Below are 24,629 nucleotides of genomic sequence, written 5' to 3'. Positions count from 1 at the left end.
TTCAAAATCATATCTGAGCTTAGAGGAAAACCCTTCGCATTGTAGCATTTTAATTTCCCGCAGAAACCCAAAAATTGTCTCGGTAAAACTACGATCCCGATTTCGTTAGCCGTTGGATTTCCATGAAATTTGGATATGTTGTTAGAAATTCAATTCCGCACACTTCTACCGTTGGGATTTGCGAAATAATATTCGTGGAGGGAGAAAAAGGAATCTCATGAAGACAGTATAAGTGGAGGTTTCAATCTCTTCTCCGTCTCTTTGACGTTTGGGAATTCTATCGGAGCAGTCCGAGGAATAATTGAAAGAATTTCAGGGAACCGCTAGAGATGTTGCTATCATTTGTTGAAGACACGTGAGTCCGCTCAGAGGTAAGGGATGAGTTATTCACAGTTGGGGATTAGTGAAAACATGTGTAGGGATCCTTAGAGGATTAAATTGGGATTTTATTTTGGGATGTTTGTTAAATTGCAATTTTTCCTTTATGATTATAAATAAAATATTGATGTCCTGATGAAAATTGATTGATAAATTGTGCTCTTGATATTTGTATATTTCGACCTATGATTTTGATATAATTGTGTAATATTATTTGAGGGGCTTTAATCCTCATGTTGTGATAGTCTTTTATATAAATTGTTATATTGAGGATATGAAATGATAATTCAAATTGTGAGTATGTGATGAATTGTAGAATAACATGTTCCTTTGAGATTATAATATTGTTATTGAGATTGAGTATAAGTGTAAAGTTGAACATGTGTTAATTTGTGAGATACGTGTAAACATGTGATGGTGGATTGTGACACTATGAGATGTGAAATTGTGAATGAGTTCTAATTGTGGATAAGTGTGTAGTTAACACTTGATGTGAAATTACTTGTGTGTTTAAGCTATGAATTGTACAATAACCCGACCAGCGTTATCTTGAGAAAAGTGTTGATGCACAGTGTTAAAGAGAAAATGTAGGTTTCCTATTTAGGAATCAGTGTTAAATCGTAGCGCAATTGTGTTGAACGTGTTTAAAACACGAGTGTAAGGTCGTGGGTATTATATAATTCATGAGCAGTGTCTGCATGCAAAAATTATTTTAGGGGTTGGACCTGAATCAGGAGGGAAAGGCCCTGACGGACTCTTCGGAGTGTAGGCTTTGGGGGTCACCGGGTTTGAGTGCTCCTTTAAGCCTATGCTGATCTCATATGGTTGAGCATTCTCGCAAAACATCGTGACCCTGACTGGTCTCCCTATGATCTTACTTAGTGAGAGTGACCTGACAAACTCATTGTATGGTGTGTCTTGTTATGTACTCCTAAGCGCCCCAGGGTGGTTTTTCACTGACATGGTACCACATTGCATATAGGATTGAGTCTTAGCATAACTATTGCATATGCTTGCTAATTGATGTGTTATTATATCTTGATCGAAGTGTGGGATTCTTGTGTAATGTGATTGATAATTGAAAAGTGAATTTTGAATGACGAAGTGGTGAAGTTACGTGAGCTATGTTTAAGCAAGTGGTATCTCATTTATATAATATGTATATTTAATTGTCTTGTTTCTCTATTAGCTAGGAATGTGATAACTCACTCTCTGTGTGTTGTTGTGTTTGGATCCTGTGATGATCTTAAACTTGTGTTCGGGGGAGTAGATGAATAGGTGGATGACTATGAAGAACCTCATGCTAGAGGACACGGGAACACAACGCTCTGATAGGATGTGACATTAGGATATAGGTTCTATATTAATTGTATGAAGCTTAGACGACCTTGTTGAGTCGAGAATACTTTATTATTTATTTGGACAAGTTTGAATATGATGTAGAAGAAAATGAATGTGAGCCTTTTTCCCCTTTGAAACACTTGTTTAAAAAAAAATGTTTTAAAAATACTTTTAATTAATATTCGAATTTTTTTATTCCTTATTAGTATATATGTGAGGGGTAGAGGGTGTCACAATGGCTAGGAACCTTTTTACCCCCAATTTCAAAAAATCCACCCCTCCCTCATATTGGTTATACAAAGCGTGGGATCGATGCTCTGGATGACTCAGTAGCCAACAGATAGAAGCCAACTAGAGGTTCCCACTTTACCCTTCCGATGAGGGAGAAACTGGATGAACTGTAGATGGATGTTGTTGTGTGGTATCCTTATGAGATCCACAAAGGTGTCAGCCCTTTTGCACGGGAGGCTTTTTTCTCTAGCTTCATTAGGTGCAAGACTGACATGTAGCCCTATCTTTCGGAGATGGTGCTAAGGTAGTTCAACCATCTATAGCACATTCCACATCATCCACCTCCTCGTCTTGCATATTAGCTTTGTGATACGGCGTGGGTGGGGTGGTAGCAACATGTCATTTCTCTTGGTGATGTTATGTCACCCGAGGTCCTTGGGCTTGCACCTATAACTATTTGTCTTGGTTTTACAAGGTTTCTCACTCCTATGTCATTCTGCTAGCAAACGGACAACCACCACGTCCTCCTATGTGTTTATCGTCCATCCCAGTACAATTACCGTCTAGGTAGCCACGAGCAGACTATGTACCAGGTATAGACTACTCTTGTTAGGTAAATCAAATTTGATTTTGTTAATTTTTCCCTAAATTGTCACTTAAAAAATAGTTACTAAGTGAAATTGTTCTTGTAGGACCAATTCTAGATAGCTTCAGGCACTATGTAGAGCTTAGATCTTAGAGTTGTGCCAGATGACACGAGTCATCATTAGACCATACAACAAGCTCTGCAATTGTTGCAAGATGGCTTTGCAGTTGGGTGCATCCTAGAGAGACAAAGAAGAGGGCAACCGAGGTTGCCAAGGGAAGCAAGGAGGGTAGTAGAGGCCAATGATATTTTTTTGTATTATTATAATTATTATTAAATTTTGATGCAGTATGCACATTTTTTGTCGTTTTGACATTTTTTTAAGTTTATATTGTGGTTGATTTACTATTTAAATAACATGCGCCTAATAGTAACAACAACAATGTCTTCAATTGATTTATAAAAAAAAACATCAACAACTAAACAATCACGAATAATACAAACTTTTCTTAAAATAAAATAAAAAGCAACGTACAATTTTTATAAAATAAAAACATGACTATACAGATTTATCACGCATCAGAGCAATGATCTCATCATCAGATCATGATTTCCTTGGATTGCACAGTAGAGCAAGGATTTCATTTGGAGACCGACCAAAAGTTACATTCAACTCAATCGAACATTTGCTACTAAATTCCAAAAAGATGAAAAATATTTTTCTCATATCATCGTCGCATTTAAGCTTTATACACTCATCTTCAAGTAAAAATTTGCAACCTCTGATGGCGTCCATAATAGTTTTTCGTATGGCATCAAACAACATGTCTTCACTTATTATGATGACTTTAGGACCAGTACGATATTCAAACAATATCCCTTCAGTTGATGAAATCATGTCACTATTGCAAAATATTTAAGCAATATGGTGAATATCAAGTAGGTGTTGAGTTTCATCAAATCCCTACTACTATTTATAGTAGGGATCTACTGTTCTTTCGTGACTCATATCAAACTAACGATTGAGATCGCGCTGGCAATATAAACAGTTGAGATCGTGTCTATATTTAATATGATTGGTATGCATATCAGAAAAAAGAGTGTTAAGTAAATACGTATCAGGAAAAAAAGGGTGTTCGGTCAATACGTTTGGGAGAAAAACAATCTCAATCAATAAATGGTCAATAATTGTAGTGTTTCAATGTTCAATCAATAAAAAGGATATTTAAAAAAACACAAAATGTGTTTTTTCTTATTTTTTTCATTTTTTTTAAAAACACCACAACGGAATCAAGATTTCATTGTAGATAAATTTTTTTATCAAAACAGAATCAAGATTTTGTTATTGTTATGGAAAGGCATCATAAACCAAATCAAGATTCCATTATGATGTTGAAAAGTTACACAACAGAATCTTGATTCTGTTGTGTTAAGGGGGTGATTTCGTTGTTATATTTGGGGCAAAAAAACACAATAAAATCGTGATTTCGTTGAATACATGTACAATGAAATCACAAATTTGTTATGATCGGGGTGCAAAAACTGGTTTACGACGAAATCATGATTATGTGGAAAGGGTATTTTTGGAATAAAAAATCTCGACCAATTGGTACCGGCCAAGAACAATGGGAATGAGACCAACAACAACTCTTGATATTTTGTGTTTTTGGGTTGCACATAAATCAATTCATTCAAACCCGTTGAATTTTGGATTAGATCACAGGCTTTAATATATGGACACGATGACTTCTTGTCCTGACTCACTGACCTGTTAATTTGTATTAAATTATTATTATTATATTATATATATATATATATATATATATATATATATACACACACACACATGTATAAATATTATATAATATATTTTTAAATTTAAAAAATAAACTACTACTATTATCAGACTTAGTAATTAAGAGTGAGATCGTCTCTTCTTTTCTCGTTTTCACGATTCACTTAATCACTTAAACAAAATTAGAATTTTAACTCTCAGTTGGTTGTAGAACATCTTTTTTTACTTTTTAAATTATTTCAAACTATTTTAGATTTAGTTAAAGTTTCAACACTCCTTTTGATTATTTGAAAATATTAAAATTTTCAAACTATGCATTAATAGTAGGATTATCCACAACGGATGTCCCCACAATGCAAAGGAGATGGTGAGGCTTGGGTCGTTGGTGGAAAGGCTTGGTTCTTGAAAGATTGATGAGTGATAACAATTTTTCAAAGAATACTCTTTGGTTAAGCTTTGAGCGCATGAAACCATTTCTTGCACTGTTATAGTTTTTCACTTTTTCCAGAAGCAAACTAAGGTTGACTTGTGTGAGTTTAATGATTTTTCTTGATTTGGGGGCAAACTTACATTATTTGAGGAATGAGGATTTTATTATAATCTCTAGAGCAATTTCTGAAATGCAATTCTAAGATGCTGGGAACAATTTCTGAAATACAAGACTTATGGATGATGCAATGGGGAGTGTATTTTGTGGATATTTTTTTGTGAAAAAAAATAATTAAAAGGACAGTGTACTAGTAACAAAGGGGAGTGGAAAGAGCCAATTATTTGAGTTTGAGGTGGAACAGTTGCACCTCCTCAGTTTCATAAAATTACAAATAAATATATAGTTTTACCTTTTGTATCTCCTAAACTTATATATTGAACCCGCAGGGTGATAGACTCACAAATTGACCTAAGGGTGTGCAAATATATCCTCTCACTTAATGTTATTTTTTCTCCTATTTTTATATACTAAATCCCCTGCTCAGAAATTCTCTCTCAGGTCATTGTTTATTATTTTTCAATTTATGTATTTAAATTAGAAGTCTAATTTTATTTTCTAATAGACCCGTTTAGCTTGCTTCTGTGTTTGCTAGCTAGTTTCTTTTAACTTTTTTTTTATGAAACTAGAACTAGGTAATATGGTAAAATTATATGTCAAATTAGGTGGTTTTGAAAACTATTTATCAAAGATGAATAATTTTATCTTTTGACTGTAATTATAACTAATATAAAAAAGTGGCATTTTACATCGGTTTTAATTATATCCAATGTCAAAAGTTAAAATCATTCCATTTTAATAAATAAATTTTAAAACCATCTAATTTGATATAAAATTTTATAAAATCACCTAATTTGGTAAAAAAATCATTTTTCTTTTTCTAACTCTGTCCATTGGTTGGTTTTCTGATAGACACATTGGGCTTCCCTTGTCCCAACTTTGCATTTCCTTCTACGTTGGGTTGTACATTTGGGATTGACCAATTGTTTCTTTACCTCTAAGAAAGTGGGTGATTTTTTATTTTTATTTTTTACTTTTATAAAAAATTTGTGAGTTTCACAAGCTTAATGTTTGATTTATATATTGTACTTTGAAATTTTATCCCCCCAGAGTTGCCCAACAAGTTTAAAGTCTGATTTTTTTTCCTAATGTGGCTTAAAGCTTTGATTTTTTATTTTTATTTTTTATTAGGGTAAATCTTTGAGTTTTTTTTGGGTAATATGCACTCTCCAGTATGTTATATGGAAATCTAAAGTCGGTCTAAGAGTAAAATTATTGTAGTTCAAATTATTCAATTTTTGTTATTGTTTTCAAATATTTTTTTTTGTTTTTGCTTTTTGATTAAATAAAAAATTATTTTTGGCCATTGACACTTTTTTACTTTTTTAATAGCTATATATCAGCAAATTTTTTGTTTGCTCGATCACTGATAATTTTTTCCATTTATTATTAGTTAGTTCCTTTGAAAAAAATTAATACTAAATAAAAAAAATTATCAGAAACAAAAATAAAATTCATTAATTTAGTAAAGACTAAAAAAAGTGACAAGAACGATACAAAATTCAAATGTTTATTAAGAATAAAAAGTATATTTTAATTAATGCAGAATGGCCACCACCAAAAAACTCAACATACAATTCTGTAATTTAAAGTAAAAAACTCTTTGAAAGTTTACTTTAAGTCTCACTTACCACTCAGCCCCCCTTACTGAAATTCAGCTTGGAGTAACTCCATTTTCCACTAGTTTATGCAGAAGCTCCTTAGCATTTTCAACCCTGCATAGTCCATTCAACAAGATAAAGTAAGTTTGCACATTGATCCTTATTCATTTTCCATCAAACGAATCATCATCACTTGAATGATCGCCAAACACATCACTCAAAAACCCACCAGACAAAAAACCATCACCCTCCATCTCTAGCAACACCTCCCTCACATCTTCCACCCTCCCAGAACCACAAAGACCATTTAACATGCAATTAGATTTGACAAGATCAGTCTCCACATTTTGTGTTGGTTAATTTTAAAATTGAGATAATACTGGATAAATCTTAAGTCGTCTATAACACTTTCAGATTGAATCAAATTTTGGGGTTCAACCAAAATTGTTCAATCGGATAAAATCAGAAGATTATAATTCAAGAGTTTTGTTTTGGTCTTGTATGTTTTGTCACCCGTTATGCTTTCTGAACCAGAATGATTATTTATGATTAAAGAACAGGTGGTTTTTGGCGGTTGATGGAAGTTTTTTTTTTCTTTTTTTTTTTAAACTTCCGTTGATGGAAGTTTTAGTAACTTCCATGTAACTTCCAATCGTTGATGGAAGTTTTAGTAACTTCCATGTAACTTCCAACCGTTGATGGAAGTTTTAGTAACTTCCATGTAACTTCCAAAATTTGCCTAAACCGAACATCTCGTTATTACATTAAAACAAGCGTGCACTCTTATTTTAACATAATAAAGAGATCAATTACACTAAAATGTCCAACAAACCTCCCCCATTTTAGTGTAATTACCGATCAAATCACCAAAGTCATAACATACAACAAACTACTGCATAGATGAAATATCGTGACGATTGAATTTCATCTTAGCAAATTACATGTTTCAAATATTCGAATATCAGGGTGTCACTAAGGATTGAACCCTTTCTATTCATAATGAATACATGAAGATAATCTGCACAATAGTTTATAACCTTACTCTTGCTCGACACTAGTTTACTAGCCTGTGTCCCCTATCCTTCATAAGCATATCAAAGCCAAGTCCCAGCTTCTTGAAGCGGTTAAACTTCATGCTTATATAGGTAGTCCTTTTCTTTCTTGCACCTGCAAATGCAATTTTTCAAAAGAACCATTGAGAAGTTATACTTCAACCTCCTTAACTTACAGAACCGAACACATTCCTTTTGGGATACTTTCGATGATGTATTCCAATCTCTACATGTTAAGCTTTCCACATTGAATTCAGCACCTAATGTCATATTAAATGGGAATTGGGTATCTTAACATAAGAGATTTCAAATGGACTTTAATCCTAATCCCACAGCCGACCTTTTCACGAGATCTCTACTTAACCCTTTGGTTAAATGATCGGCCAAATTATGCTGAGTTCTCACAAACTCCACTGATATCACACCATGCATGATTAACTCACGAACCATGTTGTGTCTAACACCCAAGTGTCTAGACTTCCCATTATACACTTGACTATATGCCTTAGCCAAAGTTCATATGGGGTAACCTTATTCCTTTTGTTAGGAATTCGGTTCAACAAGTAACAGGCTGTCAACATAGTCTCACCTCAAAATCCTTCACTTAAACCCGAATAGGATAACATGGAATTCACCATTTCTTTCAAGGTTCTATTCTTCCTTTCGGCTACACCATTCTGCTGTGGTGTATAGGGAGCTGTAGTTTGATGAATTATTCCAGTAGATTGAAAATAAAATGGATCATAATACTCACCTCCCCTATCCGTACGAAGAGTTTTGATTAGCCCATTTTGATGAAGTTCTACCTCTTTCTTATAAATTTTAAAATTTATCAAGAGCTTCATCTTTTGTATTTAATAAATATACATAACAATACCTTGATGCATCATCAATAAAAGTAACAAGATATTTTTTATGACCTAATGATGGAGTAGCATGCAAATCACACAAATCACTATGAATAAGGTCTAAGACTTTAGTCTCACTTTTAACATCCTTAAAAGGTTTCCTAGTGATCTTGGTCAACATGCAAGTTTAGCATTTTTCAATGTTCATATCAAAAGGAGGAATCATACTTGTTTTTGACATATCTTTTAATCTTTTGTAATGAACATGTCCTAATCTAGCATGCCAAATTTCTGATTTTGTTATATTAGTTATAGAACTACACGAGGCCATACATACAGATTCATGAACAAAAAGAACATCAATGTTTAATTTAAACATTCCATTACAACGATAACCAAATCCAACAAACGAACCATGTCTTGACAAGATGTACTTGTCACTTTCAAGTACTTGCTTGAAACCATAATTATTTAAAACCATACCAGACAATAAGTTCTTACGAATACCAGGTACAAATAAGACATTATCCAAATACAAAATTTTTTCGGAAGTAAAAACTAAATTCACACAACCTAATCCTAGGATTGGTTCAGTTGCAACATTGCCCATCTTCACAATAGAGCCATCATTGATTGGTCTAAATTCCTTGAACCAACGACGATCTTTGCACACATGGCTTGTTGCTCCCGAATCAAACCACCAAGCAACGTCATCATCCTGCACATAGTATGCATAAGATATTAGTGATACATAATTTGAATTCGTATTCGAATTAAAATTATTCACTACAATCTGACCTTGTTGCTTTTCAGGATCATTAGACCCACTTGGACCAGCCTTGTTCTTTCCTTTGAACACCCGGCAATCCCTCTTTAAATGACCAGGTTTCCCACACTTCCAACATGACAATTTTGTCTGTTTGTTTGGACCTTTGTTCTTATTTCCTTGAAATTTTCGTTTGTTACCTTTAGCATTGTAATTTTGCTTAACTGTTCCACTTTCCTCTACCATATTAACGAAAGAGAAACCTGCTACATTTTTATCATTGACTTTGTCAATTTCCTGAGCCCTTAGCGACTCCTCAATCATGAAATGACTACCGAGTTGAACCAGAGTCAACTCTTCCTTCTTATGTTTCAAGGTATGCTTGAAGTCTTTCCAAGAAGAAGGCAGTTTATCAATTATAGATGAAACTGCAATGGATTCATCCATTTTCAAATCATGTTGAGTAAACCGACCCAAAATCCGCAGCAGTTCATTATATTGTTCCATAACAGGCCTCGAATCAATCATTTTGTAATTAAAGAAATTACTAACTAAGAATTTGTTACTTGAGGCATCTTCTGCCATATACTTGGATTCAAGAGAGTCCCATAATTCCTTAGCAGACTCAACATTTTGATAAATATCAAAGAGAGAATCAGACATACCGTTCAGAATGTGTCCACGACAAATGTAATCGTCGTTCTCCCATTTCGAACGCTTTCTTGTTTGATCCAGAGTTTCGTCTTCCATAAACACCGACATCGGTGTACTCAACACATACACCACCTTTAATGTTGTCAAGAGAAAGTGCATCTTCTCTGCCATCTTCTGAAATCCTGCCCTTCAAACTTGTCCAACTTCGCAAACTTGCTTGTCATCTTCGAACTATCGTTTGTCATCTCAAAAAATTTGATTCAATCTTTTGTTGGTTAATTTTAAAATCGAGATAATACTGGATAAATCTAAAGTCGTGTATAACACTTTTAGATTGAATCAAATTTCGGGGTTCAACCAAAATTGTTCAATCGGATACAATCAGAAGATTATAATTCAAGAGTTTTGTTTTGGTTTTGTATGTTTTGTCACCCGTTATGCTTTCTGAACCAGAATGATTATTTATGATCAAAGAACAGGTGGTTTTTGGCGGTTGATGGAAGTTTTTTTTTTTTTTAAAAAAACTGCCGTTGATGGAAGTTTTAGTAACTTCCATGTAACTTCCAACCGTTGATGGAAGTTTTAGTAACTTCCATGTAACTTCCAAAATTTGCCTAAACCGAACATCTCGTTATTACATTAAAACAAGCGTGCACTCTTATTTTAACATAATAAAGAGATCAATTACACTAAAATGTCCAACATTTTGTTCCTTCATCCTCTCCTTGAAACCAAAAGCTTCCTCTGAGTCACCCACCTTACAGTACCCATCAATGAGTGTGTTGTAAGTAACTGTACTTAGAACCAGGTTTCTCTAAATCATTTTATCGAACAGGTTCTAAGCAGCCTTGAACCTATTAATTTATAAGCGACAATAGAAGTTCCCACCCATTATATGAGATGTTTTTTCTTGCGTTTTAATTTCTTTGCATTTTAAATTTTATACTTTCACAAAGGAATTAACTAACTAAAACAGCCGGTAACTTCTTTTGTGTAGTTGTTTTGGATGCAAGAATTTTAATTTTTAACTTTTGATGGAGGAAATCACATTCATGGAAAGAACAAAATTTCAAATAGAACAACCGTCTATGTTTAGGTAACATTGCTTTTGATGGATTAATAATTATTCATTGAAGTGTTTGACTTCTTTGGCATTTTCTTCCCGCGCCAACATTATTTACTATACCGTTTAAATATGTTTTTATCTTTAATAAATACTCAATATATTTATTTCTTAATAAATTTTTGATGTTGCTAATAAAATAATTCTTTTATTTCTTATCCTTAATATTTTTTTAGTCCTTAATAAATTAGAAAATTTTCTATTTATTTTCTAATAAATTAGTAAATTTTGTTTTAGTTTGTATTAATAATAAATGAAAAATATTTATTGTAAAGCAAACATAAGATTTACTAATTTATTAGGAGTTAAAAATTAGTGTAAGTGATCAAAAATAAAAATATTGTTTTATCATAGATTCTTCCCAAAATAAAAAATTATTAGAAAATAATTACAAAATTGAATATTTATTAGGGATAAAAACATATTTAAACTTTTGTTAAAAATGTAATGGGTAAATAGTCATTTTTGTCCCTCAATGTGTAATCCGCTGACAAATACAACCTTGGAAGATAAAAATACAAAATTTAGTTCCTGAAAGTGTAAAAGGTACGATAAATATGTCCGGATGTTAATAATAGATTGTGACTAATTATTATCATTATTATTATTATTATTATTATTATATGTTTATAATTTACTGTTCATATTCGTTGAATACTTATGCAATATGTTTTTTAAATTTATTTTTAATATATATATATATATATATTTATTATTTTGATTCTTGTCAAACCTTAATCTTTGTTATTAAATTTTTTTTATCTTATATCTTATACTTTTATCAAATTTCTACTAAATTTCTCAAAGTATAAGATATGAGATAGTAGAAATTTAGTAGAAATTTGATAAAATTATATCAAATCTTGGAGAGAATTAGATTGTGTTAATGAAAAATTCTCTAGCACTTGATGAGATTAAGAGCCATAAGTTCAACCATATAAAATATAATATATAGTAGTAGAATAACAAATCTTGGAGATACTGAATTAAGTATGAACGCCAAAGTATGACTGATTTTGAACGAAAGTTTTATAGCTTTAATGTAACATATATAAATGATAGTATTATATACAAGCATGTTATTTACAAGCATGGTTGAACTTATGGCTCTTAAATTTATCAAAATATAAGATATAAGATAAAGTCTTTTTAACAACAAAGATTAAGGTTTGACAAGGAAATCAGAATAATATATATATATATATATATATATATATATATATATATATATATCAAAAAGAAATTTAAAAAATATATTGCATAAGTGCTAAATGAATAGAAGCAGTAAATTATTAACAAATAATAATAGTAATTAGTCACAATTTTTTTATTAACGTCCAGACATATTTTTTGCACTTTTTATACTTTCAGGGACTAAATTTTGTATTTTCATCTTCCAGGAATACATTTGTCAACAGAATGGGAAGATCAAAAGTCAAAAAAATATTATGACAAATATGTCCCTATGCCGACAATTCACGTTAACAATCATTTTAGTAACAAATTTGTCCCTCCGTGCCACCTAGGCTATTTTATTAATAGTGACGGACGAAAATTAATGGCCGGACATATTTGTTGTATTTTTTATACTTTTAAGGACTAAATTTTGTATTTTCATCTTTCAAGGACACATTTGTCAGCGAATTACACATTGAGGGACAAAAGTGACTATTTACCCAAATATAACTAATCGAATATCTTTGCTGCACAGCAATTACTTCATCTAAAATCCATCATTATTTGCTATTATTTTGATTGAACAATAAGATTTTGTTGACATTAAAGCTGAGGTCTGAATTCCAAATTTGGAATTGTTAGAGAAACTTCAACTATAATTTTTAAGTGGTTCATAAAGTTAAGAATGGTTTTTAATTTGAATAATCATAGTTTGATTTTTGTGTTTGTCATTTAAAAAAATTATTATGTTAAGTTCTTGTTAAAAGATAATTTTATATTTTGTCTTTGGTCGGGACTAAAAGAATATTTGTCAATTTATCATCGACCAAAATAAAATATCAAAAAATGAAAATAAAATTATTATTTTATTAGAGATTCAACACAAAATTAAAATTTATTAAGAAATAAAATAAAAAAATAAAAAATTAACTATTTATTAGAGATAAAAATATATATTTAATTGTTTAAAGAAATATAAAGATGTGAAAGTTATTTATATTATTAAAGAATTTCACACCATTAAGCTATAAAGTTACTAAAATTCTTGAAACTGACGTGACATGGTATGACTAAAAAAAAAGAGTTGTCATAACGTGTGAAACAAGCACAGCAAGCAGCCACATGATACTCAGCAGCATATTGAAGTGGAGAGAATCCTAAGGTGTAACGTTAAGGAGAAGATTTTTTTTTTTTTTTTTTATACAAAGATAGGATTGAATCTAAGACCTCACATTTACTACTCCAAACCTTCCATTGCTAGGCCGATCCTAGTGCTTTAACAATGGCAACTCAAGAAAGTTGAACAGATAGAATTATCGAAAGATTTTGTCATTGATTTTAAATGAAATAATAATAAAGACTTAAATATGTTTAATGTTTTTATAAATGATCAAATTTTATTATGGATGGCTAATAAAAATTTTGTTGTTGTGAGTATGATATATTCAAACTTTTGTTTTGAATCTCTATAATTAATTAAGTGATGACATATCAATATCAGAATAGTTGATAATATTGACAAAATCAATTTATAAGGTGACATTATTCCTTAATTGATGGTAGTCAAAACAAAAATTTCAATATATAAAAAAATTAATATAAAAAATTTATTAAGGACCCAAAAAATTCGAACATTTATTTAACAGACACTTTAAACATATCTGAAGGGGTATAGAATTTAGATTCTAAACCAAGCATACAGTTGAAATTGCTATATAAAACCAGAGATTTGGAATACAAATTAAGTAAAATATGGAACAATAATTGTATTAAGAGACTTACGTGTAAAATTTGGAACAATCTATTTTCAATGAAAGCAAAGACAAGTTACATATCTAAAACATACTTGACTGCAAAACTTAAATCAGTTTCAAGTAAGCACTAGAAAAATAAAACTAGTTACCAAGTTGTCTTTTATCTACATTAACACCAGTTGAACTCGAATCGTCTTGCTCATTATCGTATTGTTGACTGCTGGTGCAGGAAGAGATGCCAAACAATTTTGCCCAGTTCCTCATGTGTGACATATAAAAAACTCAAATCATAAGTTGTTGGTGCTGCACAAATTGAGTCCACTCATCTTTACTTTCACAGAAACCGTTGGTTTTATGATTCTGAACTATTGAAATCATCAACCAATTTTCTTTTTCTAAAAGGATTAGTGAATCGAAAATCCTCCATGCTACTTTCCTGTTTCAATAAGTGGATTCCGTTTTTTATAGATTTTTGGCCAAAATTAAGATCTGGACATTTAATAACTGCATGGTTCCATTCATTTTCCAAAAGTGTTTCATTTAAATTATTTTGTTGTATTGTCTCCCGCAGATCAAAAAGACATGTGCAATCACTTCCCATCCGGACCATTTCCCAACTGTCAAACAAAAATTGTTCATTGCCATTGATGATCACGATGGGTGACATGAGTCTAAATGTAGTAGGGATCATCAAGGGTCTCAATGTGTCACCTTTTGACGAGGAAGAATACTCACACGCACACACCTGTTCCATAACAAGACAAATAGCTATGGCCGGCAATTTGTTACGAAACCAGAAAGATATTGGCAATTCTGATGTTTGGAACTCAAACCACTCTGGAATATTGGCTCCTGGCAAATAAAAGAAGGTACTACCACCCTCATGCAGATCCTGTTAGTGATAAATAATTCATTAATTTTAGCAACATTAAATACACTATAAATGACCAAATCAAATACTTAAAAACAATACCTGATTCAGTAACTTGCTTCTACATGAAGAAGTCAAAGATCGACATTCTATTGCAGAGAAATATTTCAAGTTTGGAGGAATCCCTCTAATTTCTCGAAGAAACTCACAATAATTCAAATTAAGCCTAGTTAAAAAGTGGCATTCCTTGATGCATTCGGGAATAACTGTAAAAGAATTTCCTGGTAGGTCTAAGTTCTTCACATTAGCAAACCATGGGAGAACTATTCGAAAAAAATCATCTGTTAGGTTGCAGCATCTGAACTGAAGATATTGAATGTTTGAAGACAAGGTTGAGCTCACTTTTTCTGCACCGTCATCATCTTCAGGGAATGGACTCAATTCCCATCTCCAACCTATAATAGAGACCAGATCTGGCATCATGCCAAGGCTGGAAAGGGGAATTCCATTAACACCGGTCAAAGACAGTTGTAATTTTTGAAGCCGGGTAAGGTTTCCAAATGAAAGTGGAAATTTTTTTACAGGAGTTTCTTTCAAATCAAGTTCTTTTATACTTTCCATCCTTCCTAATATTTCTGGAAAACTCTCAAGACTGTGACAATACCGAAGTTTGAATTGCTCAAGAGAGGTCAACTTCATGGCGGGAAAACTCTTAAGTCTGGAGCAACCTTCTCCGTCTAAGATTTTAAGTTTTTCCAAGAACCCAACTGAATAGTGAATTGCAGATAAATTTTGACACCATTGAAATGACAAATTTTCCAAATGTGGGAGACAAAATACATCTGGTATGTGTGTTAAATATTGACAGTAGTCAAAATTTAAACTTGTCAAATTTACAAATTTCTGCAACATAAAAAAAAGGAAAGAAAGAAAAAGCAAATGAATAAACTAAAAGAGAATTTATTAATATAAAACAAAAAACAAATAAATAACATTAAACTAAACTTGTAAAGATACAAAATCAAGGAAATGAACTCGATACACTTGCCTTTTTTAATAAGACAGCCAACTCATGTGATGTAAACCCGCTGTAAGGCAACTTGCATATAGCAAGTTTCTTCGGATAAAAATCATATGGAAAATTTTGTGTAGGATATCTCTTCCATTCCAAAACTCTCAATGTATTAGGAAGATGTTTGGGACCTTTGGAGAAATGACCATTTCTGATATTAAGGGTTTTGAGTTTTTTCATCTTCTTGAAGGCATACCCATCCCATTCTATTTGTATTTCTTGAAATATGGGGAAATCCATACAAATTATTTCAATCTGACTAGTTCCCTTTTAACACAAAAATCATGAATCAACCACAATACATGCATAAATATCAAGACTTCAACAAGAATATTCAGAGAAATGCACATATTATAAACCAAAAAATTAATTGGGACATAAGGATATAATAATCAAAAGAGATAATTCAAGTATCAATCTTATTCACCTTATTTTCTTCTAAAACTTGAACTATATCCTTTGGAAACCATAATCTGCTACGTTTCCCAGGTTCTTTGACTGATTCTTGCCTGACAATTTCTTTACCCATGTCCTCTATCAAGTCATGTAGTGTTACGTTACCATCACAACTAATCTTTATGAGAGATTTTTCAACCAACACTCCAATATGATGTTTCATGCAATGCCCATGATGAGCATGAAGTATATCTTCAACCTCTACCAAACCATATTTTTTGAAACAACAAGCAATGTCAAGAAAAACACTTTGCTCATCTTCTTCCAAAGCATCATAACTCACTTTAAGTATCTCTTGGATCTCTTTATTAGGGATTCTTTTGTATCGATCTAAAGCAGATATCCATTGTTCTATATTTCTTCCATATAAGTTGGAACCTATTACTTCTAAAGCTAATGGAAGGCCCGAAGCATAAGTTGCTGCTCGATTCAGAACATCCTTGTAAAATGGATCAACTTTTTCCAACTTGAAAGCTTTCCAACTAAGTAATTCAAGAGCATGTTCCTCATTCAATTCATTCACCTCATATGTTCGTTCAACACCGTGACATGCTAGCAATTGTTTGTCCCGAGTCGTGATGATGACTCTACTGCCAAGACCAAACAAATCAGGTCTTCCAGCAAGCGCCTGTAGCTGCTCCCTTTTGTCAACATCATCTAGAATCAAAAGAATCTTCTGTTGCTGAAGCCTATGCTGTATTATGGAAATTCCTTGTTTCACACCTATTAACTTATGCTCTCCAACTGTTTCAGAAAGAAGGTTGCTTTGGAGATGTTGTATCCCATGTTTTTTTGAAGTTTCTCTCACGTTTTCAAGGAAACACAAAGCTTCAAAATGGTCAGCAATGGAATTATAAACTGCAGCAGCAAGTGTGGTTTTACCTACTCCACCCAGCCCATGTATCCCCAGCATATGGACAACATCATCAGATCCAACATCCAGAAGTGCTTTTACTTCTTGCATTCGTGACTCTAGTCCAACTGGATAATCCGCAACATGTAAAGGAACACGATTAATCTTCTTAGAGACCAACTCAACAATCCTCTGAATAAACTTATATTCGTATTCTTCCCTAATCAATCAGAGAAATTTGTGAGAAGTCAAACAAAACTAGTCATCCTCCATATCTTGATATGTATGTATGCTGTTCAAGGTAATAAACTTTTTTCATCCCTTTAAATTTCAACATTATGTTTAATTATTAATCTTGTCTCTATATTGGTCTACACTTTTCTGTTTTGACCCTATACGCAAGAAAATGTATGCTTTAGCCCCTAGACAAGCAAATTAAATTCTCCCTCCAGTCCTTCTTATAAAAAGGACCGGATGATATATATTTTGGTCCCTGCAGGTTAGTTGTCTAAAACACTATAAATCTACTACAAAATTTTTGTGGCTTTGTAAAATAACCAGATTTTTGTGGCAGTCATCGCAAGGATACTGTCAGCCACGTTAGTGACTGTCTTAATCGCTAGACCAAAATGCAAAAAATTTGCTCATTCAGTAACTAAAAATTACAATTTTGATGTATAGGGTCAAAACAGGAAAGTGCGAAAAAAATACAGGGATCCAATTAATAATTAAACCTAACCATAAAATACATTTAGAGAAGTGAAAATTAATGAATTAAGATAAAATAAGTTAAAGATTGGCAACGAAGGGTACCCATGTTTGAAATGGTAACCAGACAAGTTAGCCACTTGGTGAAGAGCCATCTTCCATGTCTCCAGCTTCACCAGGTTACACTTGAAAGTCTCCTTATCAGCGTTGAACTTCTTTTCATGATGAGCCAATGACTCTCCAAAACTACCTGCATGGTTTCTCACATCAGAAGGATCAACCTTATAAAAAACAGGCAAAACCAATAGGCCCTTCCCCTTAATAAACTTAAGGATGTAACCAAGTTCGTTTAAGCAGAAGGAGGACGATGCATAGTTTTCAGAGAGCACGATGATGAATATTCTGGACTCTTCAATTGCCTTCTCAAGTGCTGAGCTGATTTGGTCTCCTCTAGGGAGCTTCTTGTCATCGATGAAGGTGTGAATTCCTCTGTCAGAGAGAGCTTTATAGAGATTGCCGGTAAAACTGTGACGAGTATCTTCCCCTCGGAAGCTGAGGAACACATCGTTGCTGAATCTGTAACTAAAGGAAGATGAGGATGATTGCATAGCCATGAGAACTAAAAAAAGGTTAATTAGTTAACTTAGTATGATTGTGAATGGAGTGTTGGGTCGTCAAAGTCATTCAAGAACACAGACTATCTTGGAGCATTTTTCAATGTGTTTGGTGTAACATAAAATATTAAAATCCACAAAGATTCAAATTAGTGTGAACGTGGAAAAACAAGCGTTGTGATGAGCGTGAACGTGGAAAAAAGGAGTTACTTTTAACTCACGGCACTTCAAACATAAATCCACGAAGCTTCATATCATCGTATGTCTTGTCTTCTTTGAGAAAGACTTGGGTAGACTAACCCAAATGTGAGGTGATGGACACACCCAAGCACAAATTATCACCTCATTTTAAATAGGCAAAATTGCATTTTTAGTCCTTCAATTTGTCTTTAATTTTGATTTTGGTTCCCCTTTAAAATTATTGATAAATTTTGTCCTCTTATTTTATTTAATCACACAATCTTGGTTTTCCAATCCAGGATATTGACTGTCACGTGCCATGTTCTGATTGATCAATGACAACGACAATGCATTTCATCTTTCATGGATTCAACATCCACAAAATTCGTGAATAATTTTAATGGGGGACCAAAATCAAAACTGGAGACAAATTGAGAGACCAAAAATACAATTTTACCTTTTAAATATAATAAAATAACCAATACTAACAAATGATGTTGAATTAAAAAAGAAAAAACTCTTTAATTCTAACACGTTGAATGGGTTCCTGCTGTTCTCATCATTTTGGCACCTATCGATCTCTTCACATCATCTCATTCAAATCAGTCTCCGCTTAGACTTTATTACCACAAAGAGATAACCGCTTAGACTACTGGTAATTCTTTATGCTTCTAAATATTATGACATTTATACAATTGTCAACCTCTTTGGACACTCCTCGAAAAAGATTATATGGGCTATATGTAATGCTTGACCGCTCTGTGTTTTAGATGTGAGCAATCTCAAGAGTGCCAAAAACTTGTTTGATGTAATGCCTGAGAGAAATGTTGCTATTTGGAACTCCATTGACACGAAATTAACTTCAATTTTATTAGCTAAATTCATACATTTTTGTGAGTTTATATGAAACTATTATTTTTGTTAGCTATCCTTATTTAATTATCAAATTGTGTTATAAACTCTACAAGAATTTTTTAAATTAGCAACAACAAAATAAGTAACTAATATGTAGCCTTTTTTTTTTAGGGATGCTAAATGTAGCTAATCTCTGGTAAAAAGAATTAACTACAAAATTGCTACAATTGTGTTAGCATGAAATAAGTGGCTAATTAACTAAGAAAAATAATTTATTCTCTAGTTGATTTGCGGTAATATATTATTCAATTTTCTTTGTTTCTAGCTATGTAACTAGGTTGTTTTCATAGTAATTTTGTAGTTATTAATGTATAGCTCGAATTTTCCTATATCTATAGTAATTTAAAAATTATTTCCTAGTCAATAATTCCTCCTTAATTCATAGTTAAATTAAAGATTAATATATATATATATATATATATATATATATATATATATATTATGAGAGAAAATATCTTATATGAGAGTGAGATGATTAAATCTGTAACGTATAACCATATATGAAGAGTTGAGATTTAATGTCAAAAAATCACATGACTTTTTAAGTGGTCAGATGACATGAAATCTTGGCATTTCATGTATAGTTAATGGTTTGATTTAATCTTCTCACTCTCATATAAAATACCTTCTTCTCATATATATATAATTCTTAGTTAATTTAATTTAATTTTTCATTTATAAATTATTGTTACTCATTTATTCAAATATTTGTCAGAATTTGACAATTTAAACAAAATAATCATTGAGAAAAATATTTTTTTTAAAAGCAAAAGTGTAATTCATTAATAAAAGAGGCAAGAAGGTGGAACCCAATGAATCTTTAATTACTAAACAAGAGTTAAATAATACACGACATTGTTCAACATGAGTAGGTCTAAATACATCCTTAACAATGCATGCACAAGGTCAAGACACGCCAAACTCAAACCAACATCCTTATTTACAACATTTATATCATTGAATACCACCTAAATAGGTAAATGTACCTCTTATGCTTTCACTTGTACTTGTGCAAAGTGAAGAGTTTTATCAACTTGTGCAAAACCTAGACATAGCATGTTGTAGCATCCTCTACCATCATAGTATAATTTTCCTATGACTGGAAACCAAAATCAGATTAAAAATAACTAGGAGAAAATAGATGGTGAGGATGAAGAATAACTCTAAAAGAGTTATTATTTGAGTAAGTTGATCCCTCCTTTTTCTCTATATATAACAAAGCTGATTTAAAAAGGTAGAAGAAAGGCTATATAGCCTAGGCACCTACAATCTACTTAGAGTAGGTAAATACAACCAGAAAACAGCTTTACAACATATATAAAATAACCTTCTCTACAAGACTACTCTGATAATCATAAAACTAGCTTGCATTCTAACAGTTTCATTAACATAGAACTACTTTGACAACTTGAAGTCAAGAATTTTATATGCATCTAATAGCTTTTATTGAAATTCAAAAAGTATGACTGAAACACACCGTTTAAATAAAAAGGAAAGAGAAAAAAAATAATATAATAATAATAATATAACAAAACCCACTCCCTTGTAGTTTTTTTTAAAACTCCCGAGAGCTCCCCCATTTCCGAAAACTTCTTTTCTTTTTCTTCTTGCAGCAACCACACCTCTCTAACCTTATCCCTTCTCCCCCAAAAATTTAATCTTTTGATTTTTCACTCATCTCCTCCCATGGTTCTGAAATTTGCAAGTTTTTTACACCTTTGGGTTTTTCCAAGCACGGAGAGGTGACGACAAAAAGGGGAAAACACTATACAGTTCCTAGGTTTTTCTGTTTGATCTCTTTAAGGTAAATGTTTATGACCCATTATGTTAGATGAGTATGTTATAACACTGATTAGTCATGAGCTATGAGAAAAAGAGTTAGAAACTAAGTATTATAGATTATTGTGATTTTCTCAAAACCCTAGGTTTGCAAAAATTGAGGATTTTGTCTAATCCCTTGTTCTATTATGTAAATGCTTAGGTTCTGTGGAAAATATAGTGGTTGATCTTCCTAACAACGGTAGAAGTCAATGATTGCGTTATTTAGGTGAGTAGCTAATATACTTAACGATTTCCTTAAAGTTCATTTATGGAGGAACAAGTATACTTCCGAACATATATATTTTTTGTGAGCTTTGATATATATTTTGAGATCTTGATAATATATAAGGATGAATGTCGAACTGTTTGTTCAATTTTATTTATGTTGAGTTCATGAAGGATATGTTGTTTGCTACAACGAAGAGATAATGTAGCCTATGAGTTGATTTCTCATAGTATAATGATTATATTTCCGTTTGCTACAACGAAGAGATAATATAGCCTATGAGTTGATTTTTTTATATAGTAAATTATATATGCCGTTTTCTACAACGAAGAGATAATGTAGCCTATGAGTTAAATTCTCATAGTATATTTATATATTCCGTTCACTGCAACGAAGAGATAATGCAGCCTACGAGCTAAATGTTGTAGTTATATAATTACCGTTCACCACAACGAAGAGATAATGTGGTCTATGTGCACATAGTAGAATAAATACTTGATTTTAAAGTAATTATTTTAGGATACCAAGTTATCAGAAGTTTTGAAATGTATATTCTTTGTGTACATGGATTTCTAAAAGCAAGTGTATCTTTCGTTCATTATTTATTTAAATGTCATTTTAATATCTTTTGAAATGGAAGGATTCATGTTAAATGGTGGGTGCTCTCTTTCATGTTTGCTTAGTATATTATGCTCTCACTAAGTCCTTGTGACTTACCCCTTTATGTTACTTCTTTTCTCAGATACCCAGTAGTGGAGTAATCGATTTCCTGGGATTTGCTGACACACCTAGGAACTTGATTATCTTTTTGGTAGGTCCCCATTGTGTCTGATGGATATTTTGGTTGTAACTCCAGTATAATGCAGCTATAGGGGCCAAGGTAGTAGGAGATTTAGAGAGAATTCTTGTATTTTGAAATGTAAATGATTCTCTCTTATAGATATGATGATGATGAACTTATGATGTTTTGAGACACTTGGTGATTAGTAATTATAAACCACTTTGTTATTAAATGGATGAGATGAGATACCAACATATGGATTTGTCTAGATATATATATTGTGTTCTTTTACAGGTTATGTTGTATAGGATAGGCTGGCCAGACTAAGGAAGTCGTAGTCTGTGCGTCAGTCATGTCCCAAGAGTGGGTCGTGACAATGACAAAATACAAACAACATTATAAGTGTGGTGATACAAACTTGAGTAAAATATCAAGTTTGGATTTCAGCATAATACCATGAGACACAAATAATTAATATAAAAATATTCACTTTGCATTAGATCGAGGTGACTAGTTATTTATATCAAGCTTGCAACTATATCAATGGCCTTGAGGATTAGCAACACTCGATGCCAAAATGTTCTTAATCTGAATCAAGCAACTTCCATAAGATAAGGGAAAGGACTAGAAAGATATCCCCGGTTAATAAGTGTAACGACCTGCCTCGTCGCTACGATATCACCACTCTAAACTACAAAAATTTCAATTTTTAATTGAAAACTCCGTTAATTTGCTTTTGAAAAATGAAAGTAAAATTTTCAGGATATACATTCACCAAACAACACATCATTACTTAAATGAATACATACATACATATATGTGTGTGTGTGTGTGTGTGTGTGTGTGTGTGTGTGTGTGTGTGTGTGTGTGTGTGAATTTTGATGATGCCAAAGAAGAATCAAACAAGGCTACTTCAAAGGAAAACATTTGCTTCATGATTAATTCAAGATTCCTTCAACAAACATAGCATTGTTTCAAGATTCACTAAAGATCAAGCCTTGCCTCTCATCAAAGGGTTTCAAAGTCATGCAAGGCTCTAGTAATCGATTACCAGGAAGTGTAATCGATTACCAGAAGGGAAGAATGAAAAAGAGCTGTTGAAAAGGGTTTTGAATTTGAATTTTGAACATGTAATCAATTACCATATGTCTGTAATCGATTACCAGCAATGAAACTCCTGAAATTCAAATTCAAAAGTCATGACCCTTCAAATTATAACTGTGTAATCGATTACACAAACATTCTAATCGATTACCAGTGGAGAGTTTTTAGAAAATCTGCCAACAATCACATCTTTTGATTGGATTTGTGAATGACCATCAAAGGCCTATAAATAGGTGACTTGGGCACGAATTTTGAAGAGAGAGTTTTGCTTGTTCAAAATGCCTTATCCTCTCAAAAGGAAATAAGAGAGATTCCAAGAGAACTTCATTGCCAAATGCTCTCTCAAAAGAAACTCTTAGGCAAACACTTGCGAATCCATTAAGAGTTTCTCCATGAACTTCAATTGTAATATCCTTCTCTTCAAAAGAGAATTCTTGTATCTTTTTTCTCATTCAAAAAGATTGATTAAGGGGCTGAGGGTCTCTTAAGTTGTAAGGATTCCTGAACATAAGGGATGGGTTGTCCCTGTGTGGTTCAGATTTTGTAAATGGATTTTTACAAAGGGAGTGGAAAATCTCAAGTGGGTTGCTTGAGTACTGGACGTAGGCACGAATTTTGCCGAATCAGTATAAAAATTGTGTTTGCATTCTCTCTTCCCTTATCTCATTTATTTTGTTGCAATCAATTTTGTCTTTTATGTTTAAAGAATATTATTAAATTGATTGCTGCTTCTTCTGCATTCTGAGTCTATCTCTTTTAGAAAGGGGTTAAAAGTTTTTAGTGGGAAATTAATTCACCCCTTCTTAAGATTTCTAAGGCCACATGTTCAATAAGTGGTATCAGAGCAGATTTCTTGTATAAAGTTTAAAAACTTCAAGAATAGATATGGCCTCATCTAACTTTCCATTTCCGAAGGGAAATTCTATTAATAGGTCTCTTATGTTCAATGGTGAGGGTTATCATTATTAGAAAACCTGAATGCAGATCTTTGAAGAAGCCATAGATTTAAAGATATGGGAAGCCATTGAATTTGATTCCTTTATTCCTACAATGGTAGAGAGAAATGCAACCACATAAAAAAAACTAAAGAAGAAAGAAGATGATGATGAAAGAAGAAAGAAAAAGTTTCCTCCTTAGCCCCGAAATGCTGAATGCGATCAATCTGGACACATGAGA

General features: G+C 32.3%; 1 protein-coding gene across 4 annotated transcripts; it reads right to left on the bottom strand.

Moving 5' to 3' along the window:
* Positions 1–13,839: 13,839 nt before the first annotated feature.
* Positions 13,840–18,629, bottom strand: LOC100784366 (disease resistance protein RPV1). 4 transcript variants are annotated; one of them, XM_006603940.4, is made up of 5 exons: positions 17,918–18,629; positions 16,223–17,324; positions 15,772–16,062; positions 14,826–15,626; positions 13,840–14,744 (listed from the first exon to the last, which is right to left on the bottom strand). In XM_006603940.4, exons 1-5 carry the CDS (start codon positions 18,424–18,426, stop codon positions 14,205–14,207), a joined length of 3,243 nt encoding a protein of 1,080 aa, XP_006604003.1. In that variant the 5' UTR covers positions 18,427–18,629; the 3' UTR covers positions 13,840–14,204. The 4 variants fall into 4 exon arrangements, with proteins under 4 accessions (XP_006604003.1, XP_006604006.1, XP_040868883.1 ...); XM_006603943.3 differs by having other exon boundaries at positions 16,223–17,232; positions 17,918–18,059; XM_041012949.1 differs by having other exon boundaries at positions 16,223–17,319; positions 17,918–18,051.
* Between the last annotated feature and the right edge of the window lie 6,000 nt (positions 18,630–24,629).

This window comes from Glycine max, chromosome 19, assembly GCF_000004515.6.
Source record: "Glycine max cultivar Williams 82 chromosome 19, Glycine_max_v4.0, whole genome shotgun sequence".
Lineage (NCBI taxonomy): Eukaryota > Viridiplantae > Streptophyta > Magnoliopsida > Fabales > Fabaceae > Glycine > Glycine max.
The sequence above is the reverse complement of the archived record's forward strand: the minus strand, read 5'-3'. Positions and strand labels throughout refer to the sequence as shown.